This window comes from Ipomoea triloba, chromosome 1, assembly GCF_003576645.1.
Source record: "Ipomoea triloba cultivar NCNSP0323 chromosome 1, ASM357664v1".
Lineage (NCBI taxonomy): Eukaryota > Viridiplantae > Streptophyta > Magnoliopsida > Solanales > Convolvulaceae > Ipomoea > Ipomoea triloba.
The window spans coordinates 34,300,691-34,318,045 of NC_044916.1; the positions used below are offsets into that span (position 1 = coordinate 34,300,691).

Genomic DNA, 17,355 nt, shown 5'->3' on the forward strand with positions numbered 1-17,355 from the left:
CCAATTCCAATTCCCATTCCAATTCTTATGTCCAAACCAAACACACCTTAATTCTCTTATCCGAAAGATTGGGCGATTGCATTTTTATTACAAAAAATATAATTTCTTTTTGTATAAATATTATACCAAATTAAATAATTTGTGATAAATGCCACAATCTCTCATATTAATTTATTATCAATGAAATTGATCGACTCACACTCACAATGCATGTAAAATCAAACATAAATTTTGAAGCAAATTAAAAAATAATTATGCTTAGGATATATTATTTATTATTGTTGAAGGAGAATGACGTAAATATCACTTAAGAGTTTTGTTAGTCACTGTAACTTATCTATTCATCGTCCTGACAGGTTGGGATGTGAAGTCTTTGTGACAAAAGATTTTACTTTTTGTGGATGAGAATGAGATAAATATATAGAATTATTCCGTAATAATTTTTTTTTTGTTTTGAATTTTATTCATCTCTACATAATAACATATCATTAATGATAATAAATAATTTTTTTAAAGTGTTCATTCCATTAATAGGAAACACGTAATCAAAATTTTTTATTTCATTAAAAGATGAAGCTACTGTGGAAGCGACACCTCAACCGCCCCACGTGTAATGCAAGAAATCCTATTAAAAATGAAACTCCAGAAATGGGTCCCATACACACGTATGAAGGCGAAGGACAACGTTGTTGTTTTGGACAGAGATATGACGTGTCAGGGTTAGTTACAATGAATATAGCGAACAATTAACACGTGCTTTGCCTTTGCAGGAATATTTTACTGTTTCTTTAAATCGGTAAATATGCTTTGGTCGCTTACCTACCATTTCCGGTAAAGTAATATGCTAACTAAACTTTACTTGCAACATTCTAATCCGAAGATTACGCCCCCATTTTATCCAAGATTTAATGCCTGCAGAATTTCGCAGGATATTTTAAGGTGAGTAATTAAAAGTTTTAGTATTTGTATTAAGTGCAAATGGTATTGAATTTAGGGGTGCTCGGTAATAGTTGTTAATTGATTAGGTTAGTAATTTGATTAGTTGATAGTAATGGCTGGTTTTAGAACTATGATTGATAAATTAGTTGTTAGCTGATATCTGATTATATGCAAAATTGCATTCTCAAAATGTAAATTGAAAAGACTTTTTGAACAACTTTTAAAATTTTAAGTGATCAAATAAGTCCAAATTGACTGATAGGCTAACTATTTTGCGAAACAGGGCTTTAATCTTTTTATTACTCGGGTAGTAGAAATTTAGATTATTTGTGCTAATTTTCAAAAAAAAAAGAAAGGATTATTTGTGTTAAAAATGTTTGAGGTAATATAGAATAGAAACTACCTGGTCAATGCAAATTTAATGTTTGCAAAACATTTACATACCCAATACAACTAATTACTCAAAATACTTACTTTTTTTATTAAAAAAAAAACATACGTGACTATTAGAGATTTTTTTTTAAAAAAAAAAATATTAGAGATTCTTTATTAATATAATAAGTTTGTCCCTAAATTTAAGGGGCATTCATCACTCTTGTTATGAAGAGAAATCATACTGTCTCAATTAATTTACATGTTAAATACTTGTGTACTAGTCTTCACAACAATCTAATAAGCATAACATGATTGCTGGCACAATTACATTCTTTATAGGTAGTGTGAATGGTACACGCACATTATTACAATTTTGAACACTTAATTGGCAGAATGTGTACGTTCTGTGTTTCATGATTGGGTGTTTAAAACGCAAGACAACATGGAACATACTATTTGTATATATCTCAATGGAAGAATTGACACTATAATAGAGCGTTTGGTTGCATTGGAGGGAAGAAATTAAGTGAGAAATGAATTATAATTTCATGAGAGATGAATAATGTGAGAATAAAGTGATAATTTAAATTTTAGAATTTAGTTTGAATGAATATAATTATTGGAATTTCAATTTCAATATTGGGTATATATTGAAATTGAAAGGAAATAAGTAGTATAAAGTCCAAAATGTTCATACTAATTATTATTATTATAAATCTTGAATGACCAAATTCAAATTTTATTTTTGAAAATCTGGGTAACACGCGGTAAATAAACTATAGAATTGCATAAAGAAAGCAATAAAACAGACAAGAGAGTTTTGAGAAAACATATTTGATTGAGCTTGGTCCACTGATTAACATTCTGTGTTGAGAGTATGAGAATAAGACATGCATGCTATAATCGAAAGAAAGAGGTTAAACATCAATTTTAAGTTAAAAAATGTTGATAGCGTAATTTTGTCGATCTAAATTTTTTTTCCCTAAAATAAAATCTATGAAATTGAAATACCAAGGGAGCATGAGATCCTAATTCTATGAAAATAAAAGAATTTCAATTTCGCAGAATTTCAATTCCCTCTAACCAAACGAATGAATTGAATTTGCTTGCCTTAGGAATTATGTTGGAATGGAACTGTAATTTACTCCAACCAAACGCCCCCTAAGAGTAACAATAGTGGAGTTTTTGTTGAGCTTTTTCTTATGTGGACGAGAGAGGAGAGGACGGGGGAGGGGTTGGACATAATTTTGGAGGTTTAAAAAAATGTTGGGGTGCGTTTGACAGTTCGACAGTTTTTTTTTCTCTTTGTTTGCTCTATTTTAAAAAATAATAATAATAAAATAAGTAAAAAAATAAAAACCTCTAAGTGAGGTGGTATTAATAATGAGTGCATGAATTGAAGGTGTTGATGATTGAAGTTTGAAGATGGAATTGAAGGACAACTGACTACTCTCATTATTGTTTCATTATACATGCGCAACGCGTCTGTGTGTGCCGCAAATTGAATATTAGACTTCATTATAAGTTTCATGATGAAAGTTCAGTTTTGTAGGTTATTGCCTAATAATAATGATATGATGGTAGGTAAAGGAAGTCTCATTGATACTATTTCACGGATTTTTATGTAACTCCCTATATGTGTCATTTTATGGAATAAGAAACAAGAATATGGCACTTTTTAAAGTTGTACAAAATAAGAAAAAACTCATTTGCGACTTGTGTTTCTTGTCAAAAACGCAAGTCGCAAATGAGTTTCTTAAAAATTTAAAATAGTGCATGTCCCACATGCATTTCTCAATCTTTGCTAGTTAATCATGAACTACCGAGTACTAGGCCAGATATGAGAAACGCATGTCCCACGTTTTATTGAATTTTAGCAACAAAAAAAAATCATTTTGAATATTTGAGAAACTTAATTACTTGCGGCTAGTATTTTTTTTTACAAGAAACTCAAGTTGCAAATGAGTTTTTCCCACAAAATGGGCACGTTTGAGTCAAAAATCCTATGTGAGGCGGGTTGGACCACGATATAAATGTAATACATACTAATCAAGAATAAATTATATGTTATTTATAATGAAAAGTGTAATACTTTTGAGAATTTCACGTTTTAGGTCTCATAGGAGAATTTCCCACCCGATATTCGCTCATAGATTGGATGGAAACGAGCTAGAAAATTCAAGTTATAGTTAAACACTAATAATCAATCGTCATATCAAAAAATAGATTTGGTGGAAATGAGAAAATTCAAGTTATATTAAACACTAATGATTAATCGTCACATCAAAAAATAGATTGAGTGGAAATGAGAAAATTCAAATTACATTTAAAAACTAATGATTAATCGTCACATCAAAAACTAGAACAACATAACTCTTTTTTACATATCCCGAGTTTGTTTAGTACACATAAAAAAGATGAGAAGCTAATACTAGACAAATTAAATTAAATTCAATGAACTTGAAATTTCAAAATTAGGAACTTTCTTCAATTAGAAAGTTGTATATTGTGGAGTTGTATAAATTAGATCCAAGTTCTTTCCACTCAAAGAGTCAATGACATTGAACTGGTCTAAAGACCACTAATTCCACACTAAACAGTGACTTTCATGTTTTGCATTTGCAGTCTTGTAATGTTTCTTAGTATAAATAATTAAATAAACTCTGAATGAATATAAGCTCATATAATTTGAATAGAAAGAAGAATAATACTTTGAACATATCTAATAGTCTTTCTCCATTTCCTTTTTATGACTGTTGAATAGTAGAAACCCACTCCAGTCTCCAGTCCTATACACCTATTCAATTCTGAGTAGCAGTGGACTTATACTATTCAAAAATAATATATTTTGTTATGAATCAACCCAAAAACGTTTCTCTTGCAACAAGTACAACAAAAATGTATGTTTTGCATGTTGTTGCGCCCAAAAAAAATTACACATTCTCAGTCAAACATATCGCATAAGGTTATGTTGTCCATACCCTTAAATAGTGACTAAATGTTCAATACAACACCAAAAACCTTTTGAGTTACACTTGACGTAAGAGCAATAGTTATTGCGGGTCCACATAGCTATGTAAACCACGGTCCAAAAACGACATCATTTCGCGTAATTTTTTTATTTTACGCAACCCCAACATACATTTTTATAACTTATAATGTACATTATTTTAAAGCATAATATGCATTATTCTAACTTATAAAGTACATTATCTTACTCAGAAATGTCATTATTCTAACACATAAAATACACAATTCTAACGCATAAAATTCAACAACATCATTTTGGACCAGGATCATGATTCACGCAATAATTTGCCAGGTAAGAAGCACTAGTGCTATCGACACCTTAAAATTTCCTCAAGGACATGATGGGAAAGAATGTTAAACTATTGAAACATAATTTGGAAAGCATTATATTGTAATTAAACATGCCAAAGGAATCTGGATTGAATTTCAAGTAAAGTTGTTTAATATCAACAAATGCAACTAGTTTACACAATCAAGTCTATCCATCAAATCATATTCAAAAATGTGAAAAGAATGCAATACACATTCTTTTCACCTAAAACGTAAGTAACATTTGACAACATTTAACATTTACTCCTAAACGAATGGCACAATTGCTGCTGCTGCTGATGCGAACCAAAAAAATAAATGAAAAAAAAGTAATGTCAGCCATCACGACTGTACAGGATGATACTTTTCATTGATATGCTTCCTTTGAAGCGCCAACGCTTCTGCTCTCGGTGACATTGGCATTTGCGCCAACAACATCGGGGGCAATCTCCCAGCTTCCGCTTCTTCTTTCCCAACTAGAATGTCGTGCGTCTGATTGTAAAGATGGAGCTTTCCTCTCTGAACCAATTACTGATTCAGCTTCGGAGGAATTATGGTGGGGCACATCACTCCCTCTACTGCGTATATCTGCTTCAATGTCTTCAATATCATGACGCTGTGAGATCTTTAAAAGGTCCCCGCCAATGTCTAGATCATCTTCTACCTTAGCACGTCGATCCTCACACATTTCCTCCATTTCACCTTCCCGAGTTGTAGGCAAAGGAGGCCTTGGTGGCTCCTCTTGAACAAAGGCCCTGAAGTGGTTCCGTGAAGGCTTTACTTTTGTGCAAAATACTTCAAAGAAGTTATTCAAACATCCATGATTATAAACATTGAGCCTGTGGTCAGATCTGTACCGGAAATTTTCATAGGTCGTCTGGAGAGTAGAATAGGAAGCACGTCAAAATGCATGGATAGTTTGGATAATGAAGCACATAAACAGTTGATGTCAGGGTATAGTTTACAAGTTGCCAAAAAGATAAGAAACCAGTAACTGGAGTTCTCATAAAAACACAAGGAAATAGAACCAGGAATGCAAGGAAATGTCAGAAGATGATAATTTCAGTTAACATGCAATAAAATATAGCTACCATACAGACAAAATAAAAAGAATAGAATGTTCCTAATTCTCCAAGATCCAGACATAGACACCAGTGATTTGTATGTACTCCCACCATATATACTCCATTTTAGGCCATCTTACTAGTAGATTTTGTCTGTCTAGTAAAACATAGCACGTTACTCAAATTTTTAGAACCAATCTCAAGATTCAAAGGATTCACAGAATAGATCCATTTTAAGTCAAGAAAAGGCTTCCATCCATTTTGTCCCTGACACAGCATTAAAATAAAGGAAAATGGACAGAAAATTTGCATTGAAAAGAATAAGCATTGAGGGGTTATTGAACACGAAAGTATTGGTAATAATTCTACATAAAGTTAGACAACAGGGATCATATTAACCCAAAATGGTAATTCATAGTATTCCCTTGAGGTTCATCAGTTTATAAGTTAAACCAAAAGAATCACCCCGTTCTCAAAACGCGCATTACAGAATTTGCAAAAAGTCCTATTTTCTAGTTCAAACTGAACCTGAATTCTTTTCCATTCAGACCATTACTCTTGGAATACTCCCCCCCATTATCCATTTTTGTGATGGAAACAACTGATAATGAGAATGATAAAAGGTCCTTCTCAGATTGTCAGATTTTTACTTCAGAAACCATATATATGTAATCCCATAGAAATTTACAATCAATAAAGCAACTTGATAATGGCAAATGCATACTTCACAAGTGACCATTCTATTTTCGAGTTATTGATTGCTCATTTGCAAAATCAGTTATATCACCACATAACAAAGGCTTTTTGTCAAATACAGGATCCAAGGAACTAAAAATTTATATATTTAAAACAAAATGTTTAAGAATTTCCATCTCATTAGAACACCACAAGAAACAGAATGCACAGATTCACATAAGAAATCTAACATACAAGTTTGGCTACAGAGCTGGCAAGAGAACCCCACATATACGAGTTATGGCAAATATCCAGAGACTTTGTATACGTGCATCAAATATCATCATCATCGAAATTTGGCATCCATCCTTTCTGATCATGATACAGGACAATAGAGTTTTCAACATAACAGAAACTAAAAAGCTTTGATTAATTTTCTGAAACATTATGTGCCCAAATTAGCAGAAATTTTTGTGGCACTCAAGCATCACAGGATGGCTTTAATTAATTTTAGAGATGGAATGCACAAGACTCTGGCAACATCCAGATCTGTAAAGATATGCGAAATCTAATCTCTATTTCGAATATTGTTTTCAAAGCTCAAACCAAACCTCTAAAATAAGACCCAAACCTAGGAGGAACTAAATAACAACATTTAGCCAAGAATATTATGAGGAAAAAAAAAGCTGACCTGATTAGTGCTGATGAGGTAAAAGTGGAAGCCAGTGAGTCCACCAACAAACCACAAAGAAATAAAGCAGTAAGCCATGAGAATAATAGAAGCCGGAGATTCTTTCATAGCCCTCAATACTGTGCTCTGTTTATCATCCATCAGAACCTTAATATAGAAAGCACACATGGCAAATACATAGATGCAGAGAAGCATTGCAGAAGAAACGAAGCAAAAGAAGTAACGGTAGTTGCGCTGCATCATCAAAGGGGGCAATAAATCATCATGAGATGGCACTTTCATTAACTTAGATATAAATGAGGCTTATAAATCTAAGGAGCAAGAAATTTGACTGTATTCTGTGAATACCTACCAACCCTATGCATTGCCCCACCCATGGGCAATGATGATCAAAGCGTTCAACACAATTGTCACAAATTGAGCAATGAGAGCAGCGAGGAGGGCGATAGAGCATGCAGGTATCACAGTATTTCACCTTTACTGGAACTCCATTAACCATTACTTCCTTTGTTCGAGGAAATTGAAGGCTTGGTGTTTGCCTTCCACCAGTATCTGCTGATGTGTCATAACGAAACTCTTCCTCTGGTGGATGTGAATTCCGTGGAACAATTCCAGGGTCGCGAGCCGATGTAAGTAAAAGTAACACCAATACCTGAAAAAATATCAGAGTACTTAGTCTAGGCCACTGCATAATCTGTCTTCTGCCAAACAGATGAACAAATAAGAACAGAAATGAAAAAAACTAGGCAATCCTAATGAAGCAAATAAAGTTAGGCTAATTAAACAAACTATGCAAATAGGAACTTAAAGGGCTACAAAATTTTACTTTGCACAAATCTTTGCCGTTAAAAGAATGAAGTTGGGTAGAGATTGCACTAGCCCATGTACCTATCAGAGATTACACCAAGTCTTCAATGGGTATTCAAATCCTATCTAATAGGTTGTCCTATAACTGCTTTGCTAGGCTTGCACTCATGCTACCATTTGTTTCAATTAAGATGAAAAGAGTTACAAAAGAAAGATGGCATACAAGCACTCCCTACAACATATTACGATACAAGCAAAATTCATAATCCAAGCCATGCCATGCTAGACTACCTTCATACCATGAAAAGTTATGCAAGTTGGGCTTTTCACAACTAGCAAAATCTCAGACACAAGGACAAAACAATTTAGGCTTGATAATATTTTGTTAGGTGAGTTTGCCAAAGTGTTGATTTTGAAAAGCTTTAAGCACATAATTACTACTTTGAGGAGGCTTTAGCCTTTCTGGTTTGTACCTCAGGCCATGCTTTGCCATCTGATTGCATATCATGCATAGTTTTTAAATGATCTTTCTGGAAGCACCACCCATATTTCCAAACACCATTCCAAATACAGAAAAGTGTTCCCCCTTCTTAAATTAATAGGAATAGCTCATCACCAAGAGCCCAGTCTCTGTTTTATTCAAAGATAATGCCTCATTGCCACCAATCCTTTCATGCACAACTCTAACTTATAGACATTTTATTTAAAGGAAATGGGCACTGTATCAATTCGACACTTCTATACTGCCAAGATTTACAAATTAGACCTTTCATCATATAAACCAAGTATCAACATTGTGAGTCCTTGACACTACTGAGTGGCCATTTCTACAATACACTAAATTAGTATCTGATGGTAGAGGCTAGGGGGTGGATGCACTTCCTCAAATGCAGTGCGGGGGCAAGCCCAATCCACTGGGTGGCATTCTCCCTTCACAAGTGTTATGCAATTTTCCATATCATAAGGATTATGTAGCATAGAATTATCAGAGGAAAGAATGTCAGGCATATGTCTTTAAAGTCACATGGAATAATGTTATTTGATTGAACAATGAACATAATGCTTAGGAGTTCAATCATATTTTTGAATTATGGATTGTTGATCTCCTGTATGCGAATGGAGAAAGGAGAAAACACTGAATGATCCGTATGGACGCAAAATTCAGAACAAAAAAGCAAAAACAAAAACAAAAAACCAAAAAAAAAAAGCAAAAACAAAAATAATATCATTTGAAATATATCAATAAGCATAGTAACACCATATAATCCATGTACATGGAACATTACAATCATGTGCATAAGACAGTATTCCAGAGTGAAATGAGTAATAACAGGACTTACATGAATGGTAAAGACAATTGCTGCCACTATAACAGCATATCCAGCATTATGCGGTGAAAACTGATGGCGAAGATGCCTCGCAACAAAGACACAAAAAATAGTAACTGGCACAATGACTAGTAGTAAAGTGATGAGCAATGATCTTGCATCAGGTCCAAATATCAACCTTCCACCAAGAAAAAACTTCTGTATAAGAAAAAAGAAAACAGCTTGTTAGAGAACTTGAACAGGAATTACTCAAGGATAGCACGGATACAGATTACAGATATACAAGTTGCCACTTAATTAACAGATCGGAGATTGAGAGAGAAATCATAAAATGTTTACAAGGTGAAACATATAAAAGAAAAATGTCTTTACTATATAATAAAGATATAACATAAAAATGTCTCAGCATACATCATGTCATCATCTAATCATAAACTAGTCCTTGATTAGTGTCTTCAAGAGCATGTTGAGAACAAGCAAGAATGTTTTTTTAAATTTGCAAGGATAAAATACAGATGACATGTAACACTCTATGAGGAGTCATAGAAGCAATACAGACAATGTATAAGTTTCAGAGTTCTCACTTCTGATACTCGATAACTTCAACTAACATTCATGGGTTGAAGCTAAATCAAATTTCTCTATTTATTATAAATTGCAGGTACATGAATGACATCAAAGTTTTTGCTAAATATGCTCGCATCTGTCTCTACATCTGGAACTACACACCATCCTCCTCTTTCTTTTGTACTCAGTTATAAGTATGTTCATACACAACTCCATAAAATAACCTGGAATGAGAAGTAGTTTCATTCATAGCTCAAGACTAGGCATTTTGATCACATAAAATTATCTAGGTCAAATAGCATCCTATTAACTAACTTGGAGAGTTGGAGATATCTATTTATTTTATAAGTGTTATCTAACTTGAAGACATCTACTATACTATACAGAATTTTCCTCAAGAAAAAGGGGGTTGTGCATCAAACTATTGTGTGTTAGCTGGAATTCAATCTGTTATATCACATATAACTTCCCAGAATTTCATTTGTAATAAAATTTCTGTTTAATTTCTCTCTCCATTTGCCTGGAGACAAGTAATCCACTTTCCATAGTAGTGTGTTACTGTGCAAATTCTATACAGCTGCATGGTCTGAGGAAGTGAATACCTATAGAGCAGGGAAAGGTTACAAAATAAATCTCTAACCAGTACACCATAACAAGCATGTGATAGAAGTTATTGGAATATTTGCAAGTACCATGGCTCATCTCCTCACTCCCAGGCAAAGCCATCAGAAATGAAAGAAATATATTCCATAGAAAATTTTAAGCATTTATGCACCCAACCCACTAAAATAGGTAGCACTGTAGAAGACTCAGGGTAACTTAAAGAACAAAAATGGCATCAAACTACTTTAAACTATTCCAAATTTCGGCAAACGACCATGCAGCCAATTCACATACAACAGAACTGATAATTATCAAACTGATGGTATAGTCTCATCTTACACGCACCGGAAGAAAAACAGTATAAATTCGGGAGAAAGAACAATGCTTGGCTACTGAAAAGACCTATAAATATCACAATCCACTCTCGCCATTATTGACTAAATAAACTACTCTCAGAAAAATGGCCACGCATACAAGTCAAAGTTAGAATTACGATTAAGGAAGCAATCACAACTAAATCAAGCAAGAGCACTAAATCTGGAGCCAAATTAACCAAGGCGGAAGCATGGAGAGATTACAAAAGCAAGCAACAATGATAATTGAGAAGAAGAAAAGACAAAATTCTGACGTTGCTTCCTTTCCAAACTTGGTATACGCGCTTTGCCATGTGCACGCCACAACTCACGTGTTGGTGGTTGTCTCTCTAATCTCTATGTTTGAACTCAGGCCGGAATGGAGTCGGCGGCGACTAGGAACTCAGAAGCATTCATTCCCTTCCCATTTCCCAGCCAAGCCAAGCCAAATCCCACTCCAACCCAACGCGACCACAGGGAGAAAATAAATCTCAGTACATTGGGCGAGGAATTGAAGGTATTGGGATGGGAGGAGCCCTAAATATTGGGATATTCAATGGGTTTTAGAGGATTTAAGACGGAGAAGGGTTGGGCGCAGGTGGGTTTCGTCGCTTCTGTAATGTGATCTCAAAGGGAGAGAAGGGTTGGCGGTTTTGGAGTTTTACAAGTCTGTGTGTGCGCCTATTATGTGTTTCTTTCTTCTTCTCTTTTTTTTTTTTTTTTTTTTTTTTAATTTTTAAATTTGGAATGTTTTGGACTTTAGGAAAGAAAACCTCTGCTTATTAATATTTTAAATTTAAATATCTATTCTCTATCTTATGTCATACTTTTGCAACACTGACATGATATTTATCCCTCATTTGTCTATTACTGTTCAAAATTTTCCTATTTCAGACATAAATATACCAATAAAATTTTATATCATATATTTCAATGATAGAAAATACAGATTTAACAAAAGTATAAGTACACTTGGTCACTCAGTAAAGATCATAACATCCGAATATCTCAAAATATATATATAGTAAGCAATAATCACTTTGATTTATTGGTAAATTCAAATTTACTATCCAAAAATGAAGTCGAATTTGTAATCACATAAAGAAATAACACAATTTAAGCTGTTTATAAATAATAAAAAAATATCCACGCCACAATAATATTATGACAACAAATAGATGTTTTGATAAAAATAGTTTAAAGTATACTGTGTCACCTATAAATCTAAAACAAAAAATAGAATTAACTCATTCGTACACTAAATTAAACTTGACTCTTGTGATTATCAGGTCAAATTTTCAATCAATTCAAGTGGAATTATTGATATTTAATCACTCAATACCCGTGATTACTAAGAAAAACAACAGCATCATATACATTAAGTAAGCAGCACTGTTATTATTGTGATGAGCATGGCACGTGGAGCACAAGTCACCAGCATGATTATTGCAGTTCGATTTATAATGTCATCAACTTCACCTTTTCAACATCCAACCACCATCCTCCATTTCTTGCAACTTGTAAATTAAATCTAATTTTGTATTCAAATTAAACGTAGTAAAATGATTTGACATTTTCTAACCACTTATACTTCAAGTATCTATTATATTATTGAAACTTAATTACTTAAGTAACAGTGTATTGCACTTATTTACTTTCCCTTTAAGTATTGCAATAAGCCAATAACTATAATTATAACCTCCATAATTGATAATTTAGTACCAAAATTTAAAATATTGGTACATGTCTTTTTTAGTGACAAAAAAAAAAAATCAATGTCACTCGTTGAGGGTATACATAATGCACTAAGTAAATCGGTCATTATAATATATCTTTGAGGGTATACAAAATGCACTAAGTAAACCGGTCACTATAATATATCGTATGCAACGGCTATAAATGATCATTGTATATTAAATTAACGAATAAGTATTGTATGAGACATATCATATTTTTAGTTTATTTATTTAGTACTTTTATGGATTCATATAAAAACTATTAAATTTTAACCCAAAAAAAAGTATTACACAATTCACATGAAATTATTGCATACAAGACTTTTTTTTTTTTTGAAAACACGCATACAAGATTTTAGTATATTACTTATACCTATATACTGGCAAAGAATCAGTTACTCCACTTAGGCTCAAACTCATGAACTTCCATATGGGAGAGCCACTACTCTGCCATCTAAGCACGAGATGCTTGACAACTCTTATTTTGAGTTAATACCTAAAATTATCACTTAACTATTTCATAATTTTCAAATTAGTCATCAACTATCAATTCATCCAAAATGGTCGATCAATTATGTAAAATTTTTACTTATTTTAGTCCTCTGTTACTTAAGTTGATGACTAAATTGAGAAAATTTTTACATAGTCAAGGGATCACTTTGGACAAATCGGTAGTTGATTACAATTTGAGAATTATGACAAAGTTGAGAGACTATTTTATGTATTATTATCTCTCCTTTAATAATTTGAAAATTCAAAATAAATTGTTAATATTAACAAAATTTATAAGCAATTGATTGAAATTGACACTTTCAACATAATTAAATATAAAAATTGTAACAGAGTCAATAGTACTAAAAAAAATAGAAAATTTGTATAGGATAATAATTCATGGATTGAGTATACAATTTAAGTATAACTAATTGACTAAACCCGCTAGTTTAACTATTCTAAATTAATAAACTATTTATAAAATTAGTGTGTAATGGATCGAAGACGTATGATCAAGCATATTCATCAATATTCAAGAAGTGAATATGACTAGATGGACTCTCTACCTAGGAAATTCACCTTTTTTTTTTTACTTATGTATAATAATAATTCGCAATATAAGGTAAATTGTGTTAAAAGATCATTTGCGACAGACTTAGTTGAGATTTTGATGACAAGAATCGAATTTATTACCTTATGGTACAAAAATCATACTTCACCCACTTATTTCTAACCAATATTACAGGTATTGTTTAACCTATCTTTTTGTGTTTTAGGTTTGTGTAGTTTCCTTTCTTCTTCTATTCAAAAAATTACATACACACACATGTCAAGGATTGAGGGAGCAACTGAAATTTGACGAAGAAAAATTAACTACATGAAGTTTGAATGGAATTGAATTGGGATGGTTCCATTGAATTGAATCTGAATTGTGTGAAGAAATAGTGAAATGGTTGCGTAGGGACGGGGGAAGAAGGTCATGAAATTTTACTGAGAAAGAATGCATATTAAAGTGAAGGCTGGGCTTGGCCTTGGCACAGCACAATACTAAATCATTCATTTTTTTTTTATCCCAAACGCAACAATACCATTCCGTGAATTTTGGGCATGAAACGTGACAATCCTGGAAGACACACCCACGAGCACAGCATTTCACAGCTTCCACCAGATAATTGTTGTGTGGCATTGGAAATAAATTAATTGTAATTGTTTTTTAAAAAAAAATTATTGTAATTAACATGTAAAATTATCATCAAAATGTGTGTTTGGCTCGCACATGAGAATCGAAGACGGTATGAGTATCAAATACTTGGTAATGATAATAGATTTTGGTGGTAATAGGGTGGAATGTGAATGGTTATAATAGTTGGGAAGAAAGGAGGAAGGAAAATGAAACGATTTTTTCATTAGGGTATGTATTTTTCAATTAATGGGGTATTTCAATCCTATAGTAATATTCTAAAAACTTATCAACCAAACAATAACAATCACTTTGATACCCATACTTTATGCCTAAACCCACCAACCAAACACACCTAAATATTTTTAAAAAGTTTGAATTGAAATGAAACGATTAAATTCATGATTGTCAATTTATCATTCTAAAATCAAATACGTTACAAATATAAACTTTTATAAAAGAGTTTTACTACATAGATTCTTAATATTTATTTTATCATCATTTTTACTTCTTAACATGTCAACAAATGATAAATTATCTATGTGGATCTTTATCTAAATAAATAAAAACATGAACACCAAAATTTTGGAAGAAAGAAAATATGGAATAAAGTTGAATGTCCAAAATAGTATTTTTGTTTTTTAAAAGGGAAAGAAAACGATCAATGTTTTCTGACGGTTTTGTACCAAACTTTGACGGATTGCACTTCTCGATAAACCCACCCAAACTTCACCGTTAATGACGGCTCTTATATTCCACACCGTTCCCTCACCCTATCATCTTCATCTTTCCTTCAATAAACTCTCACTCTAGAGTCTATGTCAATATCTATCTGTATCTACAGGTTTATTGTATCTTTATGGGGGTGCCTTTACTGCTGCAAGTCCTTGTGGCTATTGGAAGTTTTCTCATATTGACCACGATCGCCGCCTTCGTCCTCGTTCTCTGCAGGATCTCCGCGAAACGGCGTTACCAGCGCCGGCTTTCCTCCGCCTCTGTCCCCGAGAGCGTTACGTTTGACCCTACGGATCTCAATCGGATCGAGATGGGGGAGCTGATCATCGCCACCAAGGACTTCTCGCCGGAGCTCATAATTGGAGACGGCAGCTTCGGCCTCGTCTACAAGGCCAAGCTCTCGTCCGGTCTCCAAGTCGCCGTGAAGAAGCTCTCCGCCGACGCCTTCCAGGGTTTCCGCGAGTTCCAGGCGGAGATGGATACTCTCGGCAAGATCCGACACCCGAATATAGTCAAGATGTTCGGTTACTGCTCCACGGGTTTGGACCGGGTCCTCATCTACGAGCTGGTGAAGAACGGCAGTCTAGACCAATGGCTTTATTACACGTCGGGCGCCGACGTGGCAGACACTATCCAATGGGAGCCTTTGAATTGGGAAACTAGGATTAAGATAGTCAAAGGAGTTGCTAAAGGGCTTGCCTATATGCATAGCTTGGATACTCCGATCATCCACAGAGACATTAAAGCCAGCAACATTTTATTAGATGAAAATTTCGAAGCTCACATCGCAGATTTTGGATTGGCTAGGCGAATTGAAGGCTCACTGGCACACGTCTCAACTCAAGTGGCCGGAACAATGGGATACATGCCGCCAGAATACATAAATGGTGCAACAAGAGCCACTGCAAAGGGAGACATCTATAGTTTTGGAGTACTAATGTTGGAAATTATCACAGGGAGACGGCCTAATTTTCCCTTCACGGATGAGAATGGACACGAGACTAGGTTAGTCGAATGGGCTAGCAACATGGTCTCACAAAATCGGTACAATGAGATTATTGATTCCAGCTTATATAAACATGATATCAAGGAAAATGATCTCACCCACTACTTTAATATTGCAATAATGTGTAGCAGTGAAGCACCTAAGGCTAGACCTGCCATGAATGATGTTATTATGATGTTGAACCAGCTTTCTACGTGAAATTATTGTGACCAATTTTATTATTTAGCACACATTCAATCATTGATTAATTCTATCCTACAGATCGCGAGTAAGGATAAGGATATGCTTAGTTGTAGTGTTCTATGGTTTGAGAGTTGGACACCTTAGTTATTTGTAGTGATGAAATTGATTTAAGTATGTACAACATAACATATTCTTACAAGTAAGAATATTAAATGACAATCTTTTTGAAGATCCTCATGAACATGTAAGTGTTAGAAATTGATGGGCCTAAAATTTAGTAGGTCATAATCGCTCAATTGACTTATAAAAAGTAGGTAACCTAACGGAGTGGTGTTAGGCTTTAGTAAATGATCAGGTGAAAGACATAGAAGGGCTAGGGAAGTGGTGTCATGTGTTAGGGAGGTGATGGTTGTTGAGTTGAGGCACAACGAGTGGCACGGCAGGCGAGGCACCTCGTGCCATGCTGCTCACCATGGTTGCAATCATTTTTTATTGTGCAAGTCCTAACGCTACAATGACAACCCTCGAATGGGAAGCTATTTCTCAAACAACAAGAAACAGTTGCGGGATTTTAGAGCATTGTTATTCATGGGTAGATTCGTGTGCGCATTTTTTGGATAACAAGATAAGTTGGGTGACGAGGATCACACATTTGGAGCATAATTTGGGGGAGCAAACACTATAAAAGGGTGCCTTGCTCGGTTGCTCCTTTTCAAACGTCATCTTCTTCAGACTTCATACAAAAAGAGCTCATCTTGATCTCCATTGTCTAGTCATTACACATCTGTTCATTTGCCTATATTATTTCCCTCGCTTTGCTAGTACTTCAACTTAATTTTATAGTGGATTGATTCATTAAAAACCATACACAATAATACATGCAATTAGCTCAACATATAACAAAAATACTGTCATAAGAATACTCAAACTGTGATTGTATTCGGATTATAAATACCAGATTATGTGTGTTTATACAGTGATTGTGCCACTATAGAAAGCATGCATATAACATAGTTAAAAAGCTTCAACCCCCAACTATTTGAATGATGGTATATACATTAGTGTTGACGCTAGGCCATGGTATTAGTAGGATTCAATCTCTTCACCGTAAAAATTAGTATTGTCCACCCATGTATTCTACTTCTCCATATAAACAATATTAGTAATTAGCAAATTTAACCTTACCAAAGGCATATGATAAGACCCAATAGAGGGCTCAATGGTTAGGTTAAAAAATTGACTTAACCATTTAAATAAATTTGTCCTTCAATTATACCATATT

General features: G+C 33.8%; 2 protein-coding genes across 2 annotated transcripts; one reads left to right on the forward strand and one right to left on the reverse strand.

Moving 5' to 3' along the window:
* Positions 1 to 4,739: 4,739 nt before the first annotated feature.
* Positions 4,740 to 11,418, reverse strand: LOC116028026 (protein S-acyltransferase 8-like). Its single transcript, XM_031269826.1, has 5 exons — positions 11,017 to 11,418; positions 9,231 to 9,416; positions 7,436 to 7,735; positions 7,084 to 7,317; positions 4,740 to 5,530 (listed from the first exon to the last, which is right to left on the reverse strand). Exons 1-5 carry the CDS (start codon positions 11,053 to 11,055, stop codon positions 5,021 to 5,023), a joined length of 1,269 nt encoding a protein of 422 aa, XP_031125686.1. The 5' UTR covers positions 11,056 to 11,418; the 3' UTR covers positions 4,740 to 5,020.
* A 3,430-nt stretch (positions 11,419 to 14,848) lies between these two features.
* LOC116017325 (leucine-rich repeat receptor protein kinase EMS1-like) lies at positions 14,849 to 16,111 on the forward strand. The gene has a single exon (XM_031257887.1). It carries the CDS (start codon positions 15,009 to 15,011, stop codon positions 16,086 to 16,088), a length of 1,080 nt encoding a protein of 359 aa, XP_031113747.1. The 5' UTR covers positions 14,849 to 15,008; the 3' UTR covers positions 16,089 to 16,111.
* Positions 16,112 to 17,355: the final 1,244 nt, after the last annotated feature.

What these genes read in the sequence shown, in the direction of transcription:
- LOC116017325 (XM_031257887.1), top strand. Translation starts at nt 15,009, where the DNA reads ATGGGGGTGCCTTTACTGCTGCAAGTCCTTGTGGCTATTGGAAGTTTT.
- LOC116028026 (XM_031269826.1), bottom strand. Translation starts at nt 11,055, where the DNA reads ATGGCAAAGCGCGTATACCAAGTTTGGAAAGGAAGCAAC. An exon ending in CAATTGTCTTTACCATTCAT is followed by an intron (nt 7,736 to 9,230) that starts GTAAGTCCTGTT and finishes ATATTTTTTCAG; the next exon opens with GTATTGGTGTTACTTTTACT. An exon ending in ACCTCATCAGCACTAATCAG is followed by an intron (nt 5,531 to 7,083) that starts GTCAGCTTTTTT and finishes TCTACTCTCCAG; the next exon opens with ACGACCTATGAAAATTTCCG.